The sequence below is a fragment of the Convolutriloba macropyga genome, chromosome 5, assembly GCF_964194025.1.
Source record: "Convolutriloba macropyga chromosome 5, txConMacr16.3, whole genome shotgun sequence".
NCBI classification, from domain to species: domain Eukaryota; kingdom Metazoa; phylum Xenacoelomorpha; order Acoela; family Convolutidae; genus Convolutriloba; species Convolutriloba macropyga.
Window position 1 is genome coordinate 74,920,612 of NC_134472.1, and position 21,188 is coordinate 74,941,799.

At 38.1% G+C, this 21,188-nt stretch overlaps 2 protein-coding genes across 2 annotated transcripts in view; both read left to right on the top strand.

The window, feature by feature from the left end:
• The window catches only part of LOC142339651 (uncharacterized), a 349,015-nt gene that overhangs the window by 219,102 nt on the left and 108,725 nt on the right, over nt 1-21,188 (top strand). The gene's annotated exons all lie outside the window — the stretch shown is intronic.
• On the top strand, nt 8,484-19,505 carry LOC142340258 (uncharacterized). Its single transcript, XM_075390813.1, has 6 exons — nt 8,484-8,819; nt 17,057-17,299; nt 17,557-17,652; nt 17,721-17,843; nt 18,288-18,475; nt 19,082-19,505. Exons 1-6 carry the CDS (start codon nt 8,492-8,494, stop codon nt 19,280-19,282), a joined length of 1,179 nt encoding a protein of 392 aa, XP_075246928.1. The 5' UTR covers nt 8,484-8,491; the 3' UTR covers nt 19,283-19,505.

Consider the following 21,188-nt stretch of genomic DNA (forward strand, 5'->3'; position numbering starts at 1 on the left):
TGAACAATTTGTATCAAACTCCTCACAAATAGTTCATACCCAGTGACAGATTGCTTTCAACATCAAACTCTTCACAATAGTTTTGAGATAAACAAGAAGCCGTGGTTAAAGCACTTTTAACGTTTTTGGAGAACCGGTTTTGCAGTGCAAATTCGAGACAAAGCACGCATAAAGCGAAATCAATGCTTGCGACCAAAAACTTGTTTTCAAATTGACATTTCCTTTTTGGCAAATCTTCCAACAGTTTGAATCTAATTGCGTTCTCACATTTACGGTGATTTTTTTTTCTGGTTGTTTCAATTTAATTTTTTTTGAAATGATAAAAGTGGATCAGTGAACAGATATTCGCTACTTGAAGAAACCATAATCCTCTGAATTTTTTGCGTCTAAAATGGTCCCCGGTTTAGGTGCGCGACCCTAGATCACTCTGATTAGAAAACTTCGATCGCTCATTGATGCCGTGGTTTGTCGCGAAATATCTGCCTAAACGTTGGATTCACACAATGATCTGGAAAAGTGTTGCCCTAGGGTCTTATAAGAGGGCAAAGTTGCACTATAGTTTGATAATAAGCCGCACAAAAGTCTGGACAATGGTCGCAATACGTTCTGACCAGAGACCAAAGTCTGGACATAAGTTGCCACAAAATCTGAACACAGTGCAGCAACTGACTTTATTTATTTAACTGTAGATTTTTTTCAAGGTTTTTGATGATTCAAAAAAAGTTGCCTGCAATTTAAAATGACCTTTTGTTTATATTTTTATCAACTATTTTTGACCTAACACTTACAAGATACATTAAACTATTCAATTTTAAAATGAGTAGTATATAGGTCTGAATTGAATAATTCAAGAGAATAAAAACGGATTACGACATGTATTTATGAGTGATCCGATCATTCGACAAAATTGGGTGTATAGTCTCATCAGAGGGAGCATCCGTCGCATTAAAGTCGCACAAAATTTTGGGTTGCGCCAGAGTCGCGCTAAAAAATTGGGTCGAACGATGGTCTGATCAGAGAGAATTAATCGCACAATCGTCTAATCAGAGGTTTTTTGGGTCGCATTATGGTCGCACAATTTCATGAGTTGCGCTATTGTCTGATCAGAGGGCTTTGGGTTGCATGATGGTCTGAAAAGAGGGCAAGATCTGGGAAATTGTCTGATCAGAGCGGTCTAGTGTCGCGCACCTAAACTTGGAACGAAACTCATAATTTAAGGTTTTTCCATATATCAGGCAAACCATTCCTCAGTATTTTAATTTGCGCCTCTAGTAGTGAAATTTTTGAACTTTATCGAGGTATAGCGGCTTCGAGTTATTTCAGACAGCTAAAGTTGCTACGGTTTCACGAACGTGTTGACATCAGAACTGTTATATTTGGCCATCACAAAATTTCCCCATTTGTTAGAGCCACAGCATAACTATTTTCAATATTTTCTGAAAAAAACATCAAATTTATCAGATGTCCTTGACGTCAAATTGAGACAACCAAATCTAAATTCGGAGTTGGATAGGAAATCGATACATTTTCGAATGGCACTTTTTCCACTTTTTGATTGGTGGTGATACCCCAACAGATTGTTTGATAAAAAACGAAATTCGTCTGTTTCTCAATTGATATGCCATTGAAAAGGCACTAAAATGACATCAAGAAGACCTCAATTGTAGTACTGTGCACTTATAATTCATAGCACAGAAGTTTATAACAATGGGCGACTGAAAAAAACTTGCTGATTTAAATTGGGATGCAATGGAGTCGATTGATAACAATGAATCATAGATCCTGTATAAGGAAACTGATAGAATCCTTCTTTTTGAACAACTTGTATCAAACTCCTCACAAATAGTGCATACCCAGTGACAGATTGCTTTCAACATCAAACTCTTCACAATAGACTAATCAGAGATCTTTTGGGTCGCACTATGGTCGCACAATTTCATGAGTTGCGCTTTTGTCTGATCAGAGGGCTTTGGGTTGCATGATGGTCTGATAAGGGGGCAAAACCTCGGCAAAGGTCTGATCAGAGCGTTGCAATGTTGCGCACCTAAACATGGAATGAAACTAATAATTTAAGGTTTTTCAATACATCAGGCGAACCATTCCTCAGTATTTTAATGTGCGCCTCCAGTAGTGTAAGTTTTGAACTTTATCCAGGTATATCGGCTGCGAGTTATTTCGGACAGCTAAAGTTTGTACGGTTTCACGAACGTGTTGACATCAGTACTGTTATATTTGGCCATCATAAATTTCCCAATTGTTAGAGTCACAGCATAGCTGTTTTCAATAACTTCTGAAAAAAACATCAAATTTATCAAATCTCCTTGACGTCATTTTCAGACAACCAAGTCTAAAAACCGAGTTGGATACGAAATCAATCCATTTTCGAATAGCTTTTTTCCACTTTTTGTTTGGAGCTGATACACTAACAGGTTCTTCGATATAACGAAATTCGTCTGTTTCCCAATTGATATTGCACTGAAAGGGCACTAAAATAACATCAAGAACACCTAAATTGTAGTAGTTTGCATTCATAACGCTCAGCACGAAGGTTTCTATCAATGAACGACTGGAAAAATTTTACTGCTACTGACCCAAAAAGGCAATTTGACTGGTCAGAAAAAACTAACAACCACTCTGATTGTGGGTGACAACCCCTTTGCAAATACAAACTGGGATGCAATGGATTCTGATGGTAACTGCGAACTGAAGATCTTAGATAAACTGTTAGAATCATACATTGTCAACCTATCAAATCGAACCACAGATGTGGTTGGCAAAATTAATCAACATTCAGTGACCAAAAGCCATCAAAATTTGTAGCCGGGATAAACAAGTGGCCTTCTTCAGATCACCTAACAATTTTTATTAACCGTAGGGTTTCTGGAATTGGTTGTCGAGAATTCAAACACGTGTTTTAAGTCTGCGTTAAGTCTGCTTTCAAAAAAAGACTGGAGGCAATTAAATCCAGCCATTGAAGATCATTATTTCAATACTAACTCCACGAGTATTTTTGTTGCGTTAGTCAACCAATGGTACACAAAGGAAAGATAGCAACGACCATAGCCCATAAATCTCTTAAGATGCGTCTCAAAGCAGTTGGGTAGTACATGTTTTAATCCAATATATTCACTCTGCAAAGACAAACTCTCTGAAAAGCATTATGGAATTCGACAGAGGAGTTCCGCAACACTTTCGCTACTAATTTTTCTAAACTCTCCAAAGTGATGTCCAGAAATGAAAAAAGTTATTGGTCCTTTATTTAGACTTTCCAAAATCTTCTGGCAAAGTCCTCCAAAAATATAGCTATTTTAGATTGCAGTGAATCATTTCAAGTTGCCTGGAAGCTATCTTAATCAAAGGAATCAAAGCGTCAAGACTAACATAGACATGTCCGAAAAACTATAAACATTCAGCAACGTTCCACAGGTCTCAATATTGGATCTTCTTTTTTCCCATCAATGACCAACAAACGCAAAGTCTTTTCAATGAAATGCTTTTCGCAAGAAAGTTCAAAATGGTTTGTTCAAGCAAGAACACTTAAAATTTGCCTGGAAGAAATCGGAAACTAACTAGTGCGATAAAATTCTTTTAAGATCACACTAAATGGATCAAAACGAAAACTTTTCTCGAGGCTAGAAGAAATTGGTTTTCAACGGTAAGCGACTGTTCTTTTGAAAACAGTCCATGGATTTTATCAAAAAAAAAACAAAACATATCAGACAGCACCTTTTTGAAAAAGAAATTAAAAGCCTGCACTGGTGTTGTCGTAAAAATGCTACCAAAATGTTCTCTGTAATTTGAAAATACTTTGAAGCTACAAAGGAGAGCCACTCCATGGGTACTACACGGAGTAGCTGGATATACAAAGAAAGCGAATGGCTTTAAAATTGCCTAGAAACCTATCTGCCAAAATGCACCATTTACTGACTTTGTTATTGTTTACTCACACAATATTGACTTCCAATTAAACTTCGAATATCAAGACCTGGACACAACTAACAAAGTGGTCAAAACAAAAACTCGTTTAAAGAAGAATAACAAAAATTTTTTTCAACAGATTCAAATTACTTTACAACATCTTTTAAAAAATTCTTTCGAGTTTAGCGCAACTATCAAGCAAGAATTCTGTAATAGAAATCTACTTCAATTTTTTCCAAACACAATATGACTTCAATCACAATTATACGTAGAGAAACTGATTTAAATGTTGGCTCTGCAACCCACTAACGTAAATCAATTTGAATTTGAACACAGAAAACAAGGATGTCTTGAAGCACCCCTGGCAAGGCGCAAAGACAGGACTATTACTACTACTCGCATAATAATGATTAGCTCATTTGAGAAGCACCAATTTGAGATTAAAAAAGACCATCGATCTTCTTTTGTGCTCCATTTTGTGCATTTTACTCCCAAGGACAAAAAAATCCTTCAATTGTTATTATTTGAATTGATTTTGCCGTAAAAAGAGGGTGTCATTTTAACTTAATTCTAATACCTGTTTTTTATAGTTGGTTTTAATAAACATGAGTGTATTTTTATTGTTTTAAACAGTTAAATCACCTATAAGACTATATTTACAAATTTTCTTTGCTAAAACTAGCATCATCAGAAAATAAAAAATGCAATTTAACTTCAATTTATTTATAATTAAAATGTATTATATTCCATTATGTGCGAAAACAGTAAAATAAAATATTCTCGAAAGTTTTTTTGTTAAAACAAAAATTTGCGATATTTGTTTTTCGTTTAGGTCTTTGTTTTGCATTCATGATCTAGTTTTTATCGTTTGAAAGCTTTCAGCGACTTTCTATCGTTTAGATAAAAGTGCGTTTTTAGATGCTGATTGAAATTAGACCTTAACGATGGCAATAAGGTTTTGAGGTTCATTGTTGTGTATTACGCTGATATTCGCTGGTTATCACGGCTTTTCTTTAGTCGAATGCTTAATGCTCTATTTTGTAGAAAAAATGTGGCCATGTCCTTCCATTTGAATTTAACTTTGGACTCCCCATTTAGTTTTTGTGGTCCTTTTAAAGTCAATTTAAAAGACATCTAATTGCCTTGTTTACAATGCTTGACGATCAATTTTCAGAATTTTGGTTTTTTGCCTTACGTTTTCGTTAAATTTGAGGGCTTCATCGAAATACTGCTTGTAGGTTGTAGATCGACAAAGATTGTTGATAATACCCTCTTCAACATTTCAATGCTCAGCTGCTATGGAAGTTCTGAATTTTCTTGCTTCTGTTGGCTTTAGGTAAGATTTTAAAGAGACTTTCTTCTGTTCTTCAATCTATAAAACCAGATCTAAAAAAGCTAGTGCGCAGTCTTCATTCATTTTGTTGTGAAAACAGTATATGTTTTGCACATTGTTTCATAGTTAAAGCAAAAATTTTGGGGTTGTCTTTCACTTTGCAAACAATTTTGTCTGCGTTTTTTTTAAACAGTTTTCGTTTCCTACTGCTGTTTTTATTTGATATTTTTAAATAAAAAAAATCTCCAAACAATCTTCCCCATTTTCTGCTTTTGGCTCCTTAAATACGTCTTGACATTTCATGAGATACAAGTTTTCATTCTTTACGCATTCAACTTGCTATTGGGAACCCATTTTCTATGACCGTAACGGCATCTTTGTTTCAATTTCTTTGATTCTCTTGAACTCATTTCAATCTCAGCACTCAGTTTATCTTCAACCGTTTTCCTCTAACGATTGGCCTAAATAACTTCCAGGGAAGATCTCGTTGCTAAATTTTTTGAAATTACAAGCTACCTATACTTTTAAAATAAACTCTTTGAGAGTGGGTTTTGATCTTCAATATCGAGAGAGGCATCCCTAGAGTAAAGAAGCCGTAGGGCAATTTGGATGGCCTGCGAGACAGGAGTTTTGTATAAATACTTGTAAAATCTAGTGTTATAATTTGTTCATTCTTCCCAAGCTCAAGAATTTCTAATTTTGTCTTGAGATTTTGGTATCCGCTCTCGGCACCTTTTCAAATAGTGGAGCAAAAAACGGTTTAAAAAGTGATAACAGTTTTTGAAAAAGAAAAAAACGGAAAGTCTTGATTTGTTTTTTTGAACGTTCGCAAGTCCAAAAGGTTACACTTGTTGTTCGTAGTTTTTGTAAAATTTTATCTGTAGTAAGATCTTATTTATTCATTTCAATTAAAGCTGTTATTCATTTCAATTAAAGCGATTGTTTTCTTTAACCGCGAAAGTTGGGGCAGTCCAGCTTTTTGTTTAATTTTCACTGATATGTTTGCTTTATAGCACAAAATCCGTTGCAATTATGAGAATGCGCTGCTAAACGTTCCTTCCATTCTAGGCTCTGTTTTTTCAGAAATTTCAACAGAACTACATTGAGATTTCCTCAACCCGCCTCGTAATCTACGCTGAAAAACTTGTTTTGTCTGCTCAGCACAAACTTTCAGATAAACATCAGTTGAGACTCTTGCTCAGATAAACAGGTATAACGAAATCTAGTTGTTATTTTTACTTATTGCTCTGTTTCTATGTTATTGGTCTACAGCAACTATATTAATGATCTATGTTAAGTATCAAGTTTTGTACCAAGGTTGTCTATATCAAATTTTTTTTTCGAAAAGTGCAGTAAAAAACTGTTTTAAAAAAAATAACGCTCGCTGGAGTAGTTAAAACGGGAAGCGTTGACGTGTTTTCTTTGATTGTTTGAGAGCCCATAGAGTCAAACTGGTTGCTTGTTGATCGTAGTTTTTGGAAAATTTTGCAGTTTTTTGAATATGGTATCAAAAAACACCAGATTTTGAACTATCGAAGCTTAAGAAAAGCACCACTTCAACATAAGAAAAGCATAATACAGGGAACAATACACCGCCTGTTCCGAGGCACTATTAATTGGGAAGCGTTTCAGGAAAGATTGACAACAAATGAGAAAATTTGGGCAGGTAGTCAGCTTCCTAGGCATTGGGTAGGCAAAATTGTTAGGGATAGAGTTAACAAGCTGCGATTGAGAGGGCAAAGAAAAGGATATAACGCTGGCATTGATTTTAAAACAGAAAAATACGTAGAAACAACAAATTGTATTACAGTAAAGAGGTATTGTATTAAATTTCTAATGCAATTGTAAAGCAGCTTAAAAAAATTCATTCTGTACAGACATATTTCGCCGCTCGGAATCTTATGAGCTGTGTACCTAGCCTTAAGTCTAGCTTTGATAAAGACCTCAAATCCCACGTCGTGGTTTATGAACTCACTTGTAATGGATACAAATCCTTCTATGTAGGACAGAGATAACGATATATTACCACAAGGGTTGCAGAGCAACCCAAGGAGGACTCACCGATGGGAGTACATGCAATTGAGTGCAACGTTGATAAAAAACAGCTTTCCAGTGGAAGATCTTAGACCAGTGTGGCAACCAACTTTAGTTAATGACACTATAGGCGCTTTATATAAGAACACTGAAACCGGCCATCGAGACGCGGGACAAATACCGAACACGAGAATTGACCTTGAAAGCTTAGTTTGGAGATAAAATTCCAGCTTGTCCGAAAGACACGTTACAAAACGAAAATTTCAACTTCTAAATTGAACAAAGCGAAGTGAATTTACGGTAATTAATGTATGGTTTTTTAATAAAAAACGTCGATATGATATGCCTCTGCTACATCAAATCAAAAATATATTTACTCCGATGTGAATTTTTGTAGATACGACTGTAGATATGTAAAAATTCGTTTTTAATTTCCTAGAATGAGTGGATTTTACTGATTTGCATTTTGTTTGGCTTTTCATTTCAGATTTTTGTATTATTAGCTGACGAGTTCGTAAACGTTCGTGGGAAAGTTTTAATTGACGATCCTCTGTCAAATCTACGGCAATGAATGCCATTTTCGCTTGACCAATTTTTCTTGACGCTTTTAACTTTTTATCCTCAAAAACGGAAACAGGTAAAGCCTAGTAGGTACTTTAATCGCTGAACAGCCAAAAGAGGCTAAAAGCTTTATTGGTCCCTAGTAGTTTAAATTTCACTGAAGCTGCTGAGAATTCACTGAAGCTGCATTATCATACTGTTCCCCTCTTAGTTCACCCCATAACCACTCCGCTCACCCACCCACCTCTGCCACCTTAATACTGTCTCTCCTCATGCTCGATGCGAGCCTACCTAATCCGAAGCTGACTAATGCAAAAGCTAACTGCTCTCCGGTCGTTTGAGCAGCTCACCCAACGTTAGTCGGTTGTCCTATTTTTTGTAGATTTTAAAATATACCGAATGGTTTATGAAGACCGAGAGCTGGGAAGACCCCGGACTAGCCATTATTCACTTTTGGCAGGCGGCGTTTATTTCTTTACTTGTCTTTTATTTCGAAGGAACTCTGATTACTTTACCCCACTGTAGTTAGCTCCTACTTAATGTAAGCATATCAAGCATGGGATCATTTTCGCGTGGTCCTTCTCACGTGAGAAATGTTACGGGTGGGTTTTTGTTTCATTTGAAGATTTGCTTTTCGTTTCAGATATGTCTGATATAGCTCCATCTTTAGGGATGTTGTCTTCTTTGGCTACTTACGATTCTGATGAAGAGATCGGCAACACTCCCAAAAATGAGCCGCCTGGTGATGAAACAGCTGTTAATTCGGTTGCAGAGCTAGAAGCTCCAAAATCATCTCAGGTTAGCCCCAACGTATCAGTTCACAATCCGTCACTTGAAAGAGAAAACAAAGTTTTGGACGAAGAATTTAGTGAAAACGCTTCAGCTGTTGGAAAACCAGAGGGTGGGAGCCAAGGTGGAGAATATAATATGCTACCGAGCGAGTTCGATAGTGACGACGACAAACGGTTCTCAGGTTGGATTTTGTTTGCTGACCCCTTATAATTGAAATACAGTCGCTGAATTGAGTGGTTTTGCTCCCATCTTAGCTGTAAATGTGATGTTGGTTATGAGGCCGCGGCTTACAAATAATCGAGGTGCTTGGGAGGGGTGGGAAGCAATGTAATCGGAATACTTGAATGGAAGGGTTTGATAAACGAATTTAGTTCCGTTGGCAAGGTTTAGTTCCGAATTTAGTTTGTCAGGTTTGAACCAAAATCGCTTTTGATTTACGTGGAACTCTTTCCAAATGTTCAGCTTTCCATTAGCATTCAACCAAGCCAACATAATACTGTCACTAAACATTTTCCGTAGGTTCTCGATTGTTAATAGCCGCCCTCATCTTCTCAGCCGGCTATTATAGCGCTCCTATTTTTTTTTTACTTCGTCGAATAAAAAAATGTTTCGCTTTACCTCATTTTGCCGCTTTTTCAACATTTTGCGTGATATCTTTTTGACTTCTCTAGGCTAGTTTCTCTCTTTTCTCATTCTGTTAAAAGTGATTTTGAACATCAGTTGCTCAGCAAAGCAATTCAAAATGAACAGAGTCACTATAAATTTTTTTGAAGTGTAAATTTCAATTAGAAGGGATTAAACTACAATAGCATATAGACAAAATGTATGTGAGGTTTAATCAGAACAGTTACAGAAAGGTCGAGAACAGTATTTACAAAAATGGTGGCAAAAATTAGTTCAATCGGTACCCGTTAAGAAAAAGAACGAATATAAAAAGGAGATGAGAGAAGGTTGGGTACAGCGAAGGGTTTGCTACAAACCAGCAATTAATTTAAAGTGAGATAAAAATTATCAGAACGTAAAACAAATCTAAAAGAAAATCAAATAAAGGAGTGTCAACTTAAAAGCCTCCCTTCCTCGACAACCGCCCCCATGGAAGCCTCGACCGGCTGCGGTCGTCGGAGCGATTCGGAACCGCGCAGGCAGAGTACGGAGCTCCGGAGTAGCGCAAAGCTGGTTTTCGTTCGGATAAACGTGATGATGTTGGCGTACGAGTCGTCGTTCTTAAGGCTCAGTTTGCTGGCAACTTGCTTTATCACCCGAGTTGCTGAAGGTCCTGCTCCTCCTGTGCAAGAAAAAAATCAACGGACTGAAAGTGCCCTTCTCAACATTTATAACTCGAGGCTCGTTTTTCATTTTTTTTTTTGATATTTTCATGGTAGCTATCGCGTGTTCGATATTTTTCGGGCAGCTTTTGGCAAAGGGGTTGAAGATTTTTACATCGAAAAATGTTTTTGTGAATCTGCTGTCCCAGAGGCCATTGGCTTTAATATCCCATCGTGCGTCATCTTCAGTGCTGGTAGTTTTATTTGCAAAGGACTAACCTTGCAACGGCAGAAGATTAGGCTCGATTTCAACATCAAAACAAATTTCCTCAAGCAGATTGGCGAAAGAGTCACGGATGTCGTTATGTCTTAAGTGGGTATACCCGCCTCTGGGACAGTGAAGGGCATGGGCAACTGTGAACGGCTCGCCACAAACACAGCTGGACGCAAGTTTGGGGGGCTCCCAACCATACCGAAGAGCAATACCATCTCGGAATTCAGACTTGGACAGATTGAAGTTATACTTTTTCAATGGCATGGCATTAAGCCAACATGAAGCTCCTTTTTCAGAGGCTAGAGCAATTGCATACATTTTGTTTACATTCAAACAGTTTTTAATGCTGGATTTTTTCTCAATCATTTTCACTGATTTATCTTTTCTGATCTCAACTCTTTTTAGTTGTTCGGACTCGATGTTTGATACGTCCCCGAGGGATAGCGGCTCTGAAATGGTTTTTGAACGTTCGTATTCGAGAGTTCTATCTTCAGGGCGAATGATATTGAGTCCACCTTCGCGTACGGGGAGTGAAAATATGTCGCGATAGGTCTCGTCATAATTTGTGTTACATACAAGGTTAGGGATTAGGTGATCATTGATAACTTTCTCGGCTTCTTCCAACAAGTCGAACGTGTCTGGCGTTGTCCTCGATAAGAAGGTTAATTTATGCTGCACAGAGTTCGTCAAGCATTTTTACACATTTTGAGGTGCAATTTTCGCGTGTTTATCTAATTTTTGCAACATACGTAGATAGTTTTGCTTTTGATCTTCTATGTTTTGTCTGCAGGAGTCCACGTTTCCGATAACAGATCCAAGGACTCTTGATCCATCAATAATATCTACTTCTTCACCTTTAAACACGTTTTTTGCGTCATTGACGAACTCTGCTTTGGTGATAAGATGGCATTTGATAACATTATAACCGAATGAAGGACCATGCAGTTTCAACTTCGATAGAAGGACTCTCAGCGCTTCGACCGATTCGGCGGCGTTTCCGTCATCCGCGTACCATTTTTGGATCAGGTTGTCGTAGGAAACCTCTTCGATGAAGGGCAAAATAGCTAGTCCATACATTGCCGTTGCAAGTGGGTCGCCTTGAGTAGTTCCCTCTCGGAATTGCAGAACTCTGTGAGAAAAATTGAAGTCAGAAATAGAAACGGGATAAACCCACAAAGCCCCATTTTAGATGCCCACTATTTGAACGCCGTTCCTATAAGTCTTAGTTACCATCTCTAATGCTTATTGTTATCGATAGCAGCCCCTGCAGCCTCTCTCTAAGAAACAGAATTATGTTCAACTACGAAATGCCATCAAAATAAATCGGACTTAAAAAATGTTTTTGTTCAAAAATCTTTTTAATATCTTCTATTCTTTCAATCCCAATCATGCTTATTGGAATCAACGGCGGCTAGTTTTCGGCAATCTGCCGGGTATGTTTTTATTTCTCCTCTAATTGGTACACTGATATGGATGCAAATACACAGAAGATTATGAGCTTGTCCTGGACTTAGTCTCCCACCACATCAACTCGTCATTGGGACAGGAGATGCTTTTAGAGCCATACCTTTTAGAGTAGCTTTTAGAGCCATACCAGTCTCTAAATATGCGATTCACCGAAACTGTTATAAGGAGACATATTCATGGTGTGAAAAGCGGTTATTCACCCTCTTTTCTGAGGTCTCTACTCCGCTTCCCTTTCGCAAACGAGGTTTGTAGTCCTTCGGTAGTCCTCCAAAAAGTTCCACATTGTTATCTGGCACGATATAATTAACAATACCCTCACGAAACATCCTTCAAACAATAATCGGGCTGCTTGTCGCATTGACAAGTTGTTGAGTCTCATCGAACAACTCAAACCTCGACTAGCTGCTATTGTTTACACCGCGAGATGCTCATCTCCAAGCATACTGGAGAAATTGACGAATTCTCAAGTAGTGACCATCGGCATCAGGAACCGTGTGCTTTCCACTTGAAAACGGAGAGATATTTCTCTTGTTGAAGACATTCGTCGTGTCCATCCACCAGCTTACTTGGAATTGAAATTTCTTTCAACCGTCCTAAATAACTCGAAAGACCTTCGTTGCTTAGCCCAGATGAAGCGTGGTTATCGGAAACGCCCATCTTCCAAGAAAAGAAAGAAAGCACAAGTAGAAAGTCAGCCAACGAAGACTTGAGGTTAATTCATTGTGTTGTTCTTTGTTGGGTTTTCTGCGTCCTTGAGACTTCAGTGTTTCGAGGTCAACGAGATCTCGACTTTGGGACTTGACTGTGAAAAGCCTCCGAGATGCAACTCCATTAGGGACCCATGCGGTCATTGCGCACCGCAGGTCAAAGATGATGGACATGGAGCTCTACTTGCCATAGGTGTGACTTCTGGTTCCGCCTAAAATGTACTTCTGTTCCAGCAGCCCTGTTAACTCACTTGATAAAAGTTCAAGGATTAGCTTGGCTTTGTGAGTCTTGTGAATCTCCAGCTAAAGAAGCACTCTCCATGTCATCTCCCAAACTTGGCGAAGTCCGGAAACTTCGTGAAAGCGTTGACGAGCTGAAGAAGAATTTCGTATCCGTTAACGAGATCAAACGTGAATTGACGGAGATAAAGTCCTTAGTCAATTCGTCTTCATCAGTGGTTAACAACATCAAAGTTGAACTGTCGAAACCCAAGCCTCACTCACCTGAACCCTCAGATGTTCTAGCAACGCAAATTAAAGACAATTGACTAGCTCATGACTTATACGTTTGTTTTGCTTCTGAACTGCCGAGGAATGCTATCGGTAGAAAAATGAGCTGACCTCGCAGCCCTCCCGCATGAACACCAACCACACTTCGCTTTTCTCACCGAGACATGGCTAGATACGACGCTTGAAAACAGTGACTTGTCAGCTGGGGGATCGTTTTCAGTTGTTGGAAGACTAGACCGCATACAAGGTCTACATGGCGGGACTCTTGATTTTGCAGAACACCTCCAACACGTCGTGTGCGGAGTTCCTTGGCAATCCTGTCATAAGCAACGTCGACTTTTGTACTTCAGCCTTGGTCAAAGTTGACGATCGTCTCGTCCTCTTCATTTTTGTCTACCTGCCCCCACAAGGTAGTCACTATGAGGTCACAACTACATCCTTGGCTAGCGTTCTACATCATGGCTCGACATTTATGCTGATTTTCAATGAAAACTTAGCATTTGAATACCGCCATATATGCCTTCTTGGTGACTTTAACTTTCCGAAAACTGATTGGTCGACTTTCAGCTCTTCATCTGCGAGAGAAACTAGCTTTTTAAAGATCTTAGATGACTATGAAATGTGTCGTACTTTTCTCAGCTCCACGCACAACCGTGGCAACTCCCTCGACAACATTCTCGTCCCCTCATCTCTCACCGGCTGTATTGACTGCCACGTCCTTCCACTCACTCGGTTCTCAGATCATGCTCCCATATCAGCAACGGTGAAGTCCTCACCCTCCTCTATAAGAATCCGAAATTATGCTTTTACTGAACCAGGCATTGTCACTTATTGCTCACTGGCAAAGTTACACCTTCTTCAACTATCCTTCTGTGGACACGGTCGCCGATTTCTATCACCATCTGCATGTTAGTGTCAAAGTTTTTTCGAAGCGTAACCAGAAGAAGGGCGTCCCTGCCAACCTACTAATCCCATACTGTGCACATTTTGAATAAACTGGCAACTAGCAAGAGAAAGTATCATTCTGGTCATTATGTCGTGCGGAACCTTGAGGACACCCTTGAGAAATCTTTGGAATTGGACAAGGTGCTCTACATATCTGGGAAAGTTACTTCCAACCTGGATTCTTGCGTCAAACTCGTTGAAAGCTTCAAGGTTAAAAGTCTTCCCCATCCAATTTTTTCCGGTGCGTCGGAACTCGGTTCTTGGATTGACGTTGCAAATGCATTCAATGATTTATTTGCTTCGAATTTCAACACGAACTCGTACGAAACAAGGATACCAGATGACAGCCAAAGTCTTATTTTCTTCAATGATTTCTGTGGTTCATTTAGCGACTCCGATATTTTTAAGCAAATCTAAACAGCAGCGCTTGCTTTTATGAGACCCATGATGACTTCCCAAATGGACTATTGAAGAAATGCTCTGGTAGTTTTGCAACGTTGTTCCGGATCGTCTTCAATTGCGTATTCCCGAACTGCCACTTCCCCGAAATATGGAAGTCTTCATTTATTAAACCTATTCACAAAGGAGCGTGCCGGAACAACATCACCATTTACCGTCCAATTAGTCTGCTGCCGAAGATCTCACTGATGATCGAAAAGTTACTCCACAAGTTTCTTTTTGATCTACTCAAGAATAAAATTTATCCTAGACAGTATGGATTCCAGTCTAAGAAATCTACGATTTGTCAGCTTCTAGAATACGTCAACTACCTCTATCTTAACAAGTGAGACATACTAGTCTCAATATACTTCGATTACGAGAAAGCCTTCGATCGTGTGCCACATTCCGTTCTACTAGTAAAACTCCGAAAAATTGGTTCGGACTCAAATTTTGTTGCCTTTGAGAGTTACCTTCTCGGAAGATTTCAAGCAGTACAAATCAACGGATTTTCTTCGACGCAGACAAAAGTATTGAGTGGCGTACCCCAGGGTTCAGTACTTGGGCCCCTGTTCTTCTTGATTTTTATCAATGGCCTGCCGTGTTTTCTTCTGGACAGTATTATGTGGTTATTTGCTGATGACGCGTAACTAGTTTTCAACTCCTTAAATTTCAATGATGATCTTTTACGTTTCTGCAATTAGAATCAAGCAAACGGGATGTTAGTCAACGCGAAAAAGAGCCTCTGTATTTCTTTTGAGACTGTCGAGCCCATGTTAGAGTACGTCAACATCACAATTCCACAACAAGAGTGCGTGAAGGATCTCGGAGTTTATGTCAACAGAAACTTAAAATGGAACACGCACACTCAAAATAAAGTCACCAACAGCCGCAGAGCTTTCCTACTAGCTTAAAAATACTATACCTTGGTGCACTCCATCGCATATCAAGTACAAGCTCTACGTCGCCTATGTTGTTCCAATACTCTTCCCCTATGGTTCTCAAATCTGTTGCTTTTCACTTGCAGAGCTCAGGGCTTTCGCGAAAATCCAAGAAAAGTGCTTGAGATGTGTTTACGGGAGTTCTAGGAACTACTTAGACACTCTTTTCACACATAAAATCCTACCGATGGCCTTTCGAATCCAAATTGAGGACTACCGACTGTTCATTCTCTTGGCCCAAAGGAAGCTATTGAGCGACTTCTGTGATATTGTTGAAGTTTTATCACTTGGTGTGACGAGAAGACGGAGAACCAAGTTCAAACTCAAACGTAAAGTAACCCCTGGATCTTTCTACGAACGGTCCATCAACATGATCAATTTTTTCTATCGTCATGGGATAATCGATGATGACTACTTCAAGATCAACAAGATTGTTGAACATTTTGAATCCATGATGACTTCCCAAATGGACTATTGAAGAAATGCTCTGGTAGTTTTGCAACGTTGTTCCGGATCGTCTTCAATTGCGTATTCCCGAACTGCCACTTCCCCGAAATATGGAAGTCTTCATTTATTAAACCTATTCACAAAGGAGCGTGCCGGAACAACATCACCATTTACCGTCCAATTAGTCTGCTGCCGAAGATCTCACTGATGTTCGAAAAGTTACTCCACAAGTTTCTTTTTGATCTACTCAAGAATAAAATTTATCCTAGACAGTATGTTGAACATTTTGAATCCATCATCCCATGTTTCAGTCCCTGCTTTTGATGCTTATGGTTTGTTTGTTGCAATTGCCCCACTTGTACGAGCTGTGTAAATGTTAAATAGTAGAAATGAATTTCGTTGATTTTTAGTTATTTGCCCTCAATCGGGAATTAAGTCTCTCTCGCTCTCAATGAATACATACGTGCGACTTTCATATTCATGAATGATTCTATGTGGTGTTGTTAATTGCTCTCAAACGAAGTATGTAGCAATTATATTAGTCCTGTTGGTCTTTTTTATGCAGTTTTTCGCTTGACCGATTTTTCGTGACCCATTTGACTTTTCGTCCTTAAAAACGGGATAAATGGAGCTCCCAGCGGGCATCAAGTTTCATTTGAGGCCCTTAGCCGCGTTAAGTAGTCCTTCAAGTGCTTAGTGTGATGACACTACTGTGAAGGCCGTAGTTTAAGGTTAAAAGGTCACTTTCAGGAGTTCTTGTGCTCAAAATAATGCAATTGTGCCTGTTTTTTTTTGTCATTTTTGAATATTTTGTTTGACCAATCTACAATTGAGGCTAGTTAAAGTTGATAAAGGTCTTTTGCAAGACATAAGTATTTCTTATAACCTATTCAAGAGCTATATGTTTCGGTAATCCAAGCAAAAACACTCAAGCTTTTTGAAAATTTTTGTTATTTTTTTGAGTTCTATCAGCCTTAGGTGTCGAGGAACATCCTCTCAGGTTTGATAATAGGTTACTGCACCGTGTCTAGTGGTAATGAATTAGTTTTCAACGTTTTAACATCACAAATTTTTCACACTTGTTGAGACAAAACTTGCATTTCCCCCTTTTTTGACATTTATTGTCATTAAGTTTTTCCGGACCCAGGGGCCAGAAAAACCTTAAGGGTTTGATAAGTAACCGAAAATTTTTTATTGGCCATAATTTTTGTCATTGACATCTGTAAATTAAGATCATTACGGTACTGCTTAAGTATTAGGTTATTTTGTTTTCAAACTAAACGTGTGCATAAACAACGAGCCTAAGTCATTCGAACTGACATTGGTTGGTTGACTTAGACGAATGCTAACTTATACATTAGGGGGTTTATTTTGATTTCTTCTTCATTGATTAAATTGATGAGAAACGCTTTTCTTTATTTTAGACGAAGACGAACAAGGTCGACATGGAAAGCGTGAGGAGAGTGGGTTGGTTTCGTATACAGCTCAAGGGGATGAAATCGAAGACGAAGAGGGAGGAACTATCAAGAATGTTGAAGGACAATCTGATGATGGAAGCGACGAAGAAGCAAAACAGAACACAAATGAAGAGACAGAAAACCCGGAAGTCGAGGAGTTTGTACCTGATTGGATGAAGGGTGTGGATTTTTCTGAACCCAACGCTCTCGGTATGTACATTTTAAATTCTTATTTTGCAAAGAACTCGCCTTTCTAGTCAACTTCACAAATAGACAGTATTTACCCGCTTGTAATGCATATGCGTGCTTTATTTTCGCTATGAGGCGAAGAAAATTCGGTTTTTATAATTCATATTTTGATGGTCGAAATAGCCTGTAAAAATTTTAACGAAGATTGTGGTGCGGTAGAGGTAAATGCATTTAATCGAAACTTAGTTGAACTAATATAAATTTAGGTTCTTTTTCAGCTAGTTTGTTATACAAAAAGAAACCGAAGAGGAGTGAGATTGTTTTGCCGCCCCTATCAAGGAAAAAGTGTTCACGAGAGCTACAGGAGAAGTTCGGTTGGTGTTATTATTTCTTTTCTGAAACGATGTTGCTTCAATGACAACTAACTTGGATTTATTTTCAGAGCGTCACCATGCGGCAGTAAAATCGGGAAGAGATTTTATAAAACTTATCGAATCCAAAACTGAATACAGAAATCCGAGTATTTATGAGAAACTTGTTCAGCATTTAAAGATAAACGAAAAAGGTTGGTCAACTTTCCGACTGCTTATTAATTGCTCTCGAAGAGAAGCAATTATTGTAAACGTATGCCTTTTTTACGCAAAATTTTTGCTTGACCGTTTTTTGACTTTTCGAGTGACTTTTACGTCCTTGACTTTCTGCGTTTTGCGTGATCTAAAGTTCTCTCTCATTCACAATTTCAAACAGCTGAATTCAATTGGCGGCAATTTAATACTAAAAGTCAAATGAAAAGTGCATCGAAACTGGTGCCATTTTTTTCACTTTAAATCTTAATAGTGGTATATATTCCCCTCTGAGGTTATTAGAAGCCCCCTGGTGAATTTTTTTAGCCGCATTAGGGCTGCACCCACTAGCCGTTCGAGAGCAATTCTTCCGACATTTGTCGGTTATGTTATTATTTTTCAAACCAAAGGCCTATTATTGAATTGATAAATGCGGCTGTTTTCAGGAACAAATTTTCCGAAGAGCGTTTTTAACCCTAGAGGGTTTCCGAGAACAGCCTATTACGATGAACTTGCACGAATTCAAAACGAGTTGCACGCTAAGAAACAACAGCAGAAGAACAGTAGTCCACAAACTGCGGGATTAGCCACTGCTTCCAGTAATTCCCAGTCTTCAACCACGTCTCTGGTTCAGGTAGATGACTATTTTGCATTAGGAATTAATTGTTTAACTTCAACAAGTCAACGTTGATAAATAGTATATGAGAAGGCTTTTAATGATGTCATCGATACTGGCTCAATTGACCACGCTATTTAGCAGCAGTAAACAGTAAAAGCCGTTTAAATGTAACAAATTTAGATTCATCGTTAAATTTTTATATATAAATTTCTCGATTTAAACGTTTCCTCGTTTCAACGTGGCCAATTTTAAGTATTTACCGGTTCTGTCTGTGGGTCAGTATGTGACTGTCGGTCAATATCATGTTGAAAAATTATAGCTGGCTACTTATTTCCGGAAAGATCTGCTCCAAAGGTTGCAATTATAAAGAATGATTGATAAGCTATTATTTTCGAGTCCCAAAAAAGTCACGTTTCTAGTTAAAGAAAATGTAATTGTTTTTTTTAAGTTTACATGTATCTCTGATCATTTGGCTAAACTGTTCATAAGTTTTTATAAGTTTTTCTCTGCTAATTTTTATTGATGATTCTAATTTGGCTGCTGGCTGAACCAATGCGTCGGCCCAGCGCAATATAATTTCTGCCTCCATGAAGTCGCTGGAACAAGCTTGTGTAATTTCAGAATGACAAGGCGGCAGTTGATTTGAAGCGACCAGTTGGAGGTGGCTCTGGATCGGAAGACCCTACCTCTAGAAAATCAAAGTGGGATCTTGCTCCGCCTACATCCTCCTCTACTGTGTCAGCATCCAGTGCTTCAGGAACATCCACCGCCACCATTATCCCTGCCTCCGGTCCTCTGAAGAAACCTAAATTGGATTTATGATAACTCTGATAGAAAGGACTGCCAATTTTTGCATTCGATTGACTCCACGAAAGCTGAAGTGCGACATGTGAGAGATGCGAATTGTCCAGATTGTAATTTGAGAACTGGTGAAGAAAGCTGATTGAAGTGGGACGTGAACTTATGATTGACTTATCTTGATTTATTGCTTTCTTAGGTAAATTGTATTGATGTGAGTTAATAATTTAAATTTGATTTTGTCAAATTTTATTATCTGCTCTCGCGCGCGAACGAAGTCAAGCAATTATTCTGAACATGTGTGTTTTTATGCCTTATTTTCGTTTGACCGTTTTGTTCTATAAGATTCTTTCGAGCTCACCTCTCGAGTGACTTTTTCACTCTTGACTTCTTGATTTTTGCGTGACATAAATTGCTGTTATCTACTAATTCTGTCGGTGAAAGAAAAGTGATTGTAAGATAATCTACGACGAGGATGTGATAACCTAGTGGTAAATTATGCAATTTTAATTCGGAGGTCAGGGGTTCGAACCCGGCATGGCACCGCTTGTTGCGGGTTCTTAATTTATTATATTGATGCGCTGAATTTTTTGTTTGAAAAACGTTTTTTCAATAGCCGCGAAGTGATAGCGGCTATTATTGGGGACAGCATGGTTTTTTACAATTAAAGAGTTTGAATTTTATTGGTGCGCTGTCTTTTTTTAGGATCTGTTCACGCTTTTTTCAGCCTTTTCACTTCAGTGAGAAGTCATATTAGAGTGGTGATTTTGGTCACACTGAAATAGTAAAGGGAGCGAAAAATTGCAAAGGTTTGATGCGTGATTTTTATCAAAATACCTTTAAAGTGGAGTGAGAAACTGGTGGTTGATCAATTTGGCAACTTTTGGGATCAATTTTTTTTCAGGTGTGTCAATTTGACTTCTGTTTTCAGAGTTTCCTCTCCTTCAGTGGTTCTATGACGGTACATGTGTGTTCTAATTGTGCATATTTGCCGTTGCTTGAATTCATTAAAGGGCAGCTAAAACTTTTCATGACTTTGCCACTATTGGTTCTCGTAAAATAATAGTGAATTTTAGATTTTGCCACCTTTTTGAAAAATTATCTGTTGTCTTATCACTTAGTATCATCAATGACCGGTCTGGTCGCTTGCTAATGAGGCATAAAAGAACCTAATGAATAGCCCGAGTTGATAGCTAGTGGTTTTCATGACTTTGGCACTACTTTTTCTCAAAAACTTTGAGTGAATTTTTGAGATCTGCAAGTATTTATTGTACTTTTTGATGTCTTATTGTTTAATCTCATTGGGGGTAGGTCTCTGATGTTGCTAATAGCGGTTAAGTTTATCGATTTAATTTATTGTTCAAAGCTAGGGCTTTCTATTACTTTGATATTGTTTTCTTCTTTTCAGCTTCGTCGTCCTAAATCTTAAATTCATTATTGACAAGTCTCATTAGTTGCTAAAAAGGCGTCAATTAAAGCAAGTCACTTCAGTTGATAGCTATTGCTTTTTGTGACTTATACGCTTGTTCGTTTTTTATTTAAAAAAATTTTAGTGATTTTTTTATTTTTGCTGGTATTTGTTGTAATTTTTGGTGTTTTATCAATTAATCTCATTGATGGCAGATTTCAACGGTGGTCATTGAGGACGCAATTATTGATGTAGATGTATCCTTCAGTAGCTGTTGCAATCCGCGACTTTTATGCTAAGTGTTTTCAAAAAATTTCAAATTTTTTTCCGATTTTTGGTTATTTTTTGTCTTATCGTTTAATATTATTAGTGAGCGGACTCGTCGACATTAAATGACAGGTTGCTAATGAGAAATAGAGGAATATTGTTGGCAGTTTGAGTTCATAGAAGTTGTTTTGATGTTGATTCTATCTTTTTTCAAAAAAAATAAAAATTGAATTTTTAGTTTTTCTTGTTTTTGTT

Coding starts and splice junctions, on each gene's coding strand:
- LOC142340258 (XM_075390813.1), top strand. CDS start 8,492: ATGTCTGATATAGCTCCATCTTTAGGGATGTTGTCTTCTTTGGCTACT. Junction 8,820..17,056: donor CGACGACAAACGGTTCTCAG/GTTGGATTTTGT, acceptor TCTTTATTTTAG/ACGAAGACGAACAAGGTCGA. Junction 17,844..18,287: donor TTTAAAGATAAACGAAAAAG/GTTGGTCAACTT, acceptor GGCTGTTTTCAG/GAACAAATTTTCCGAAGAGC.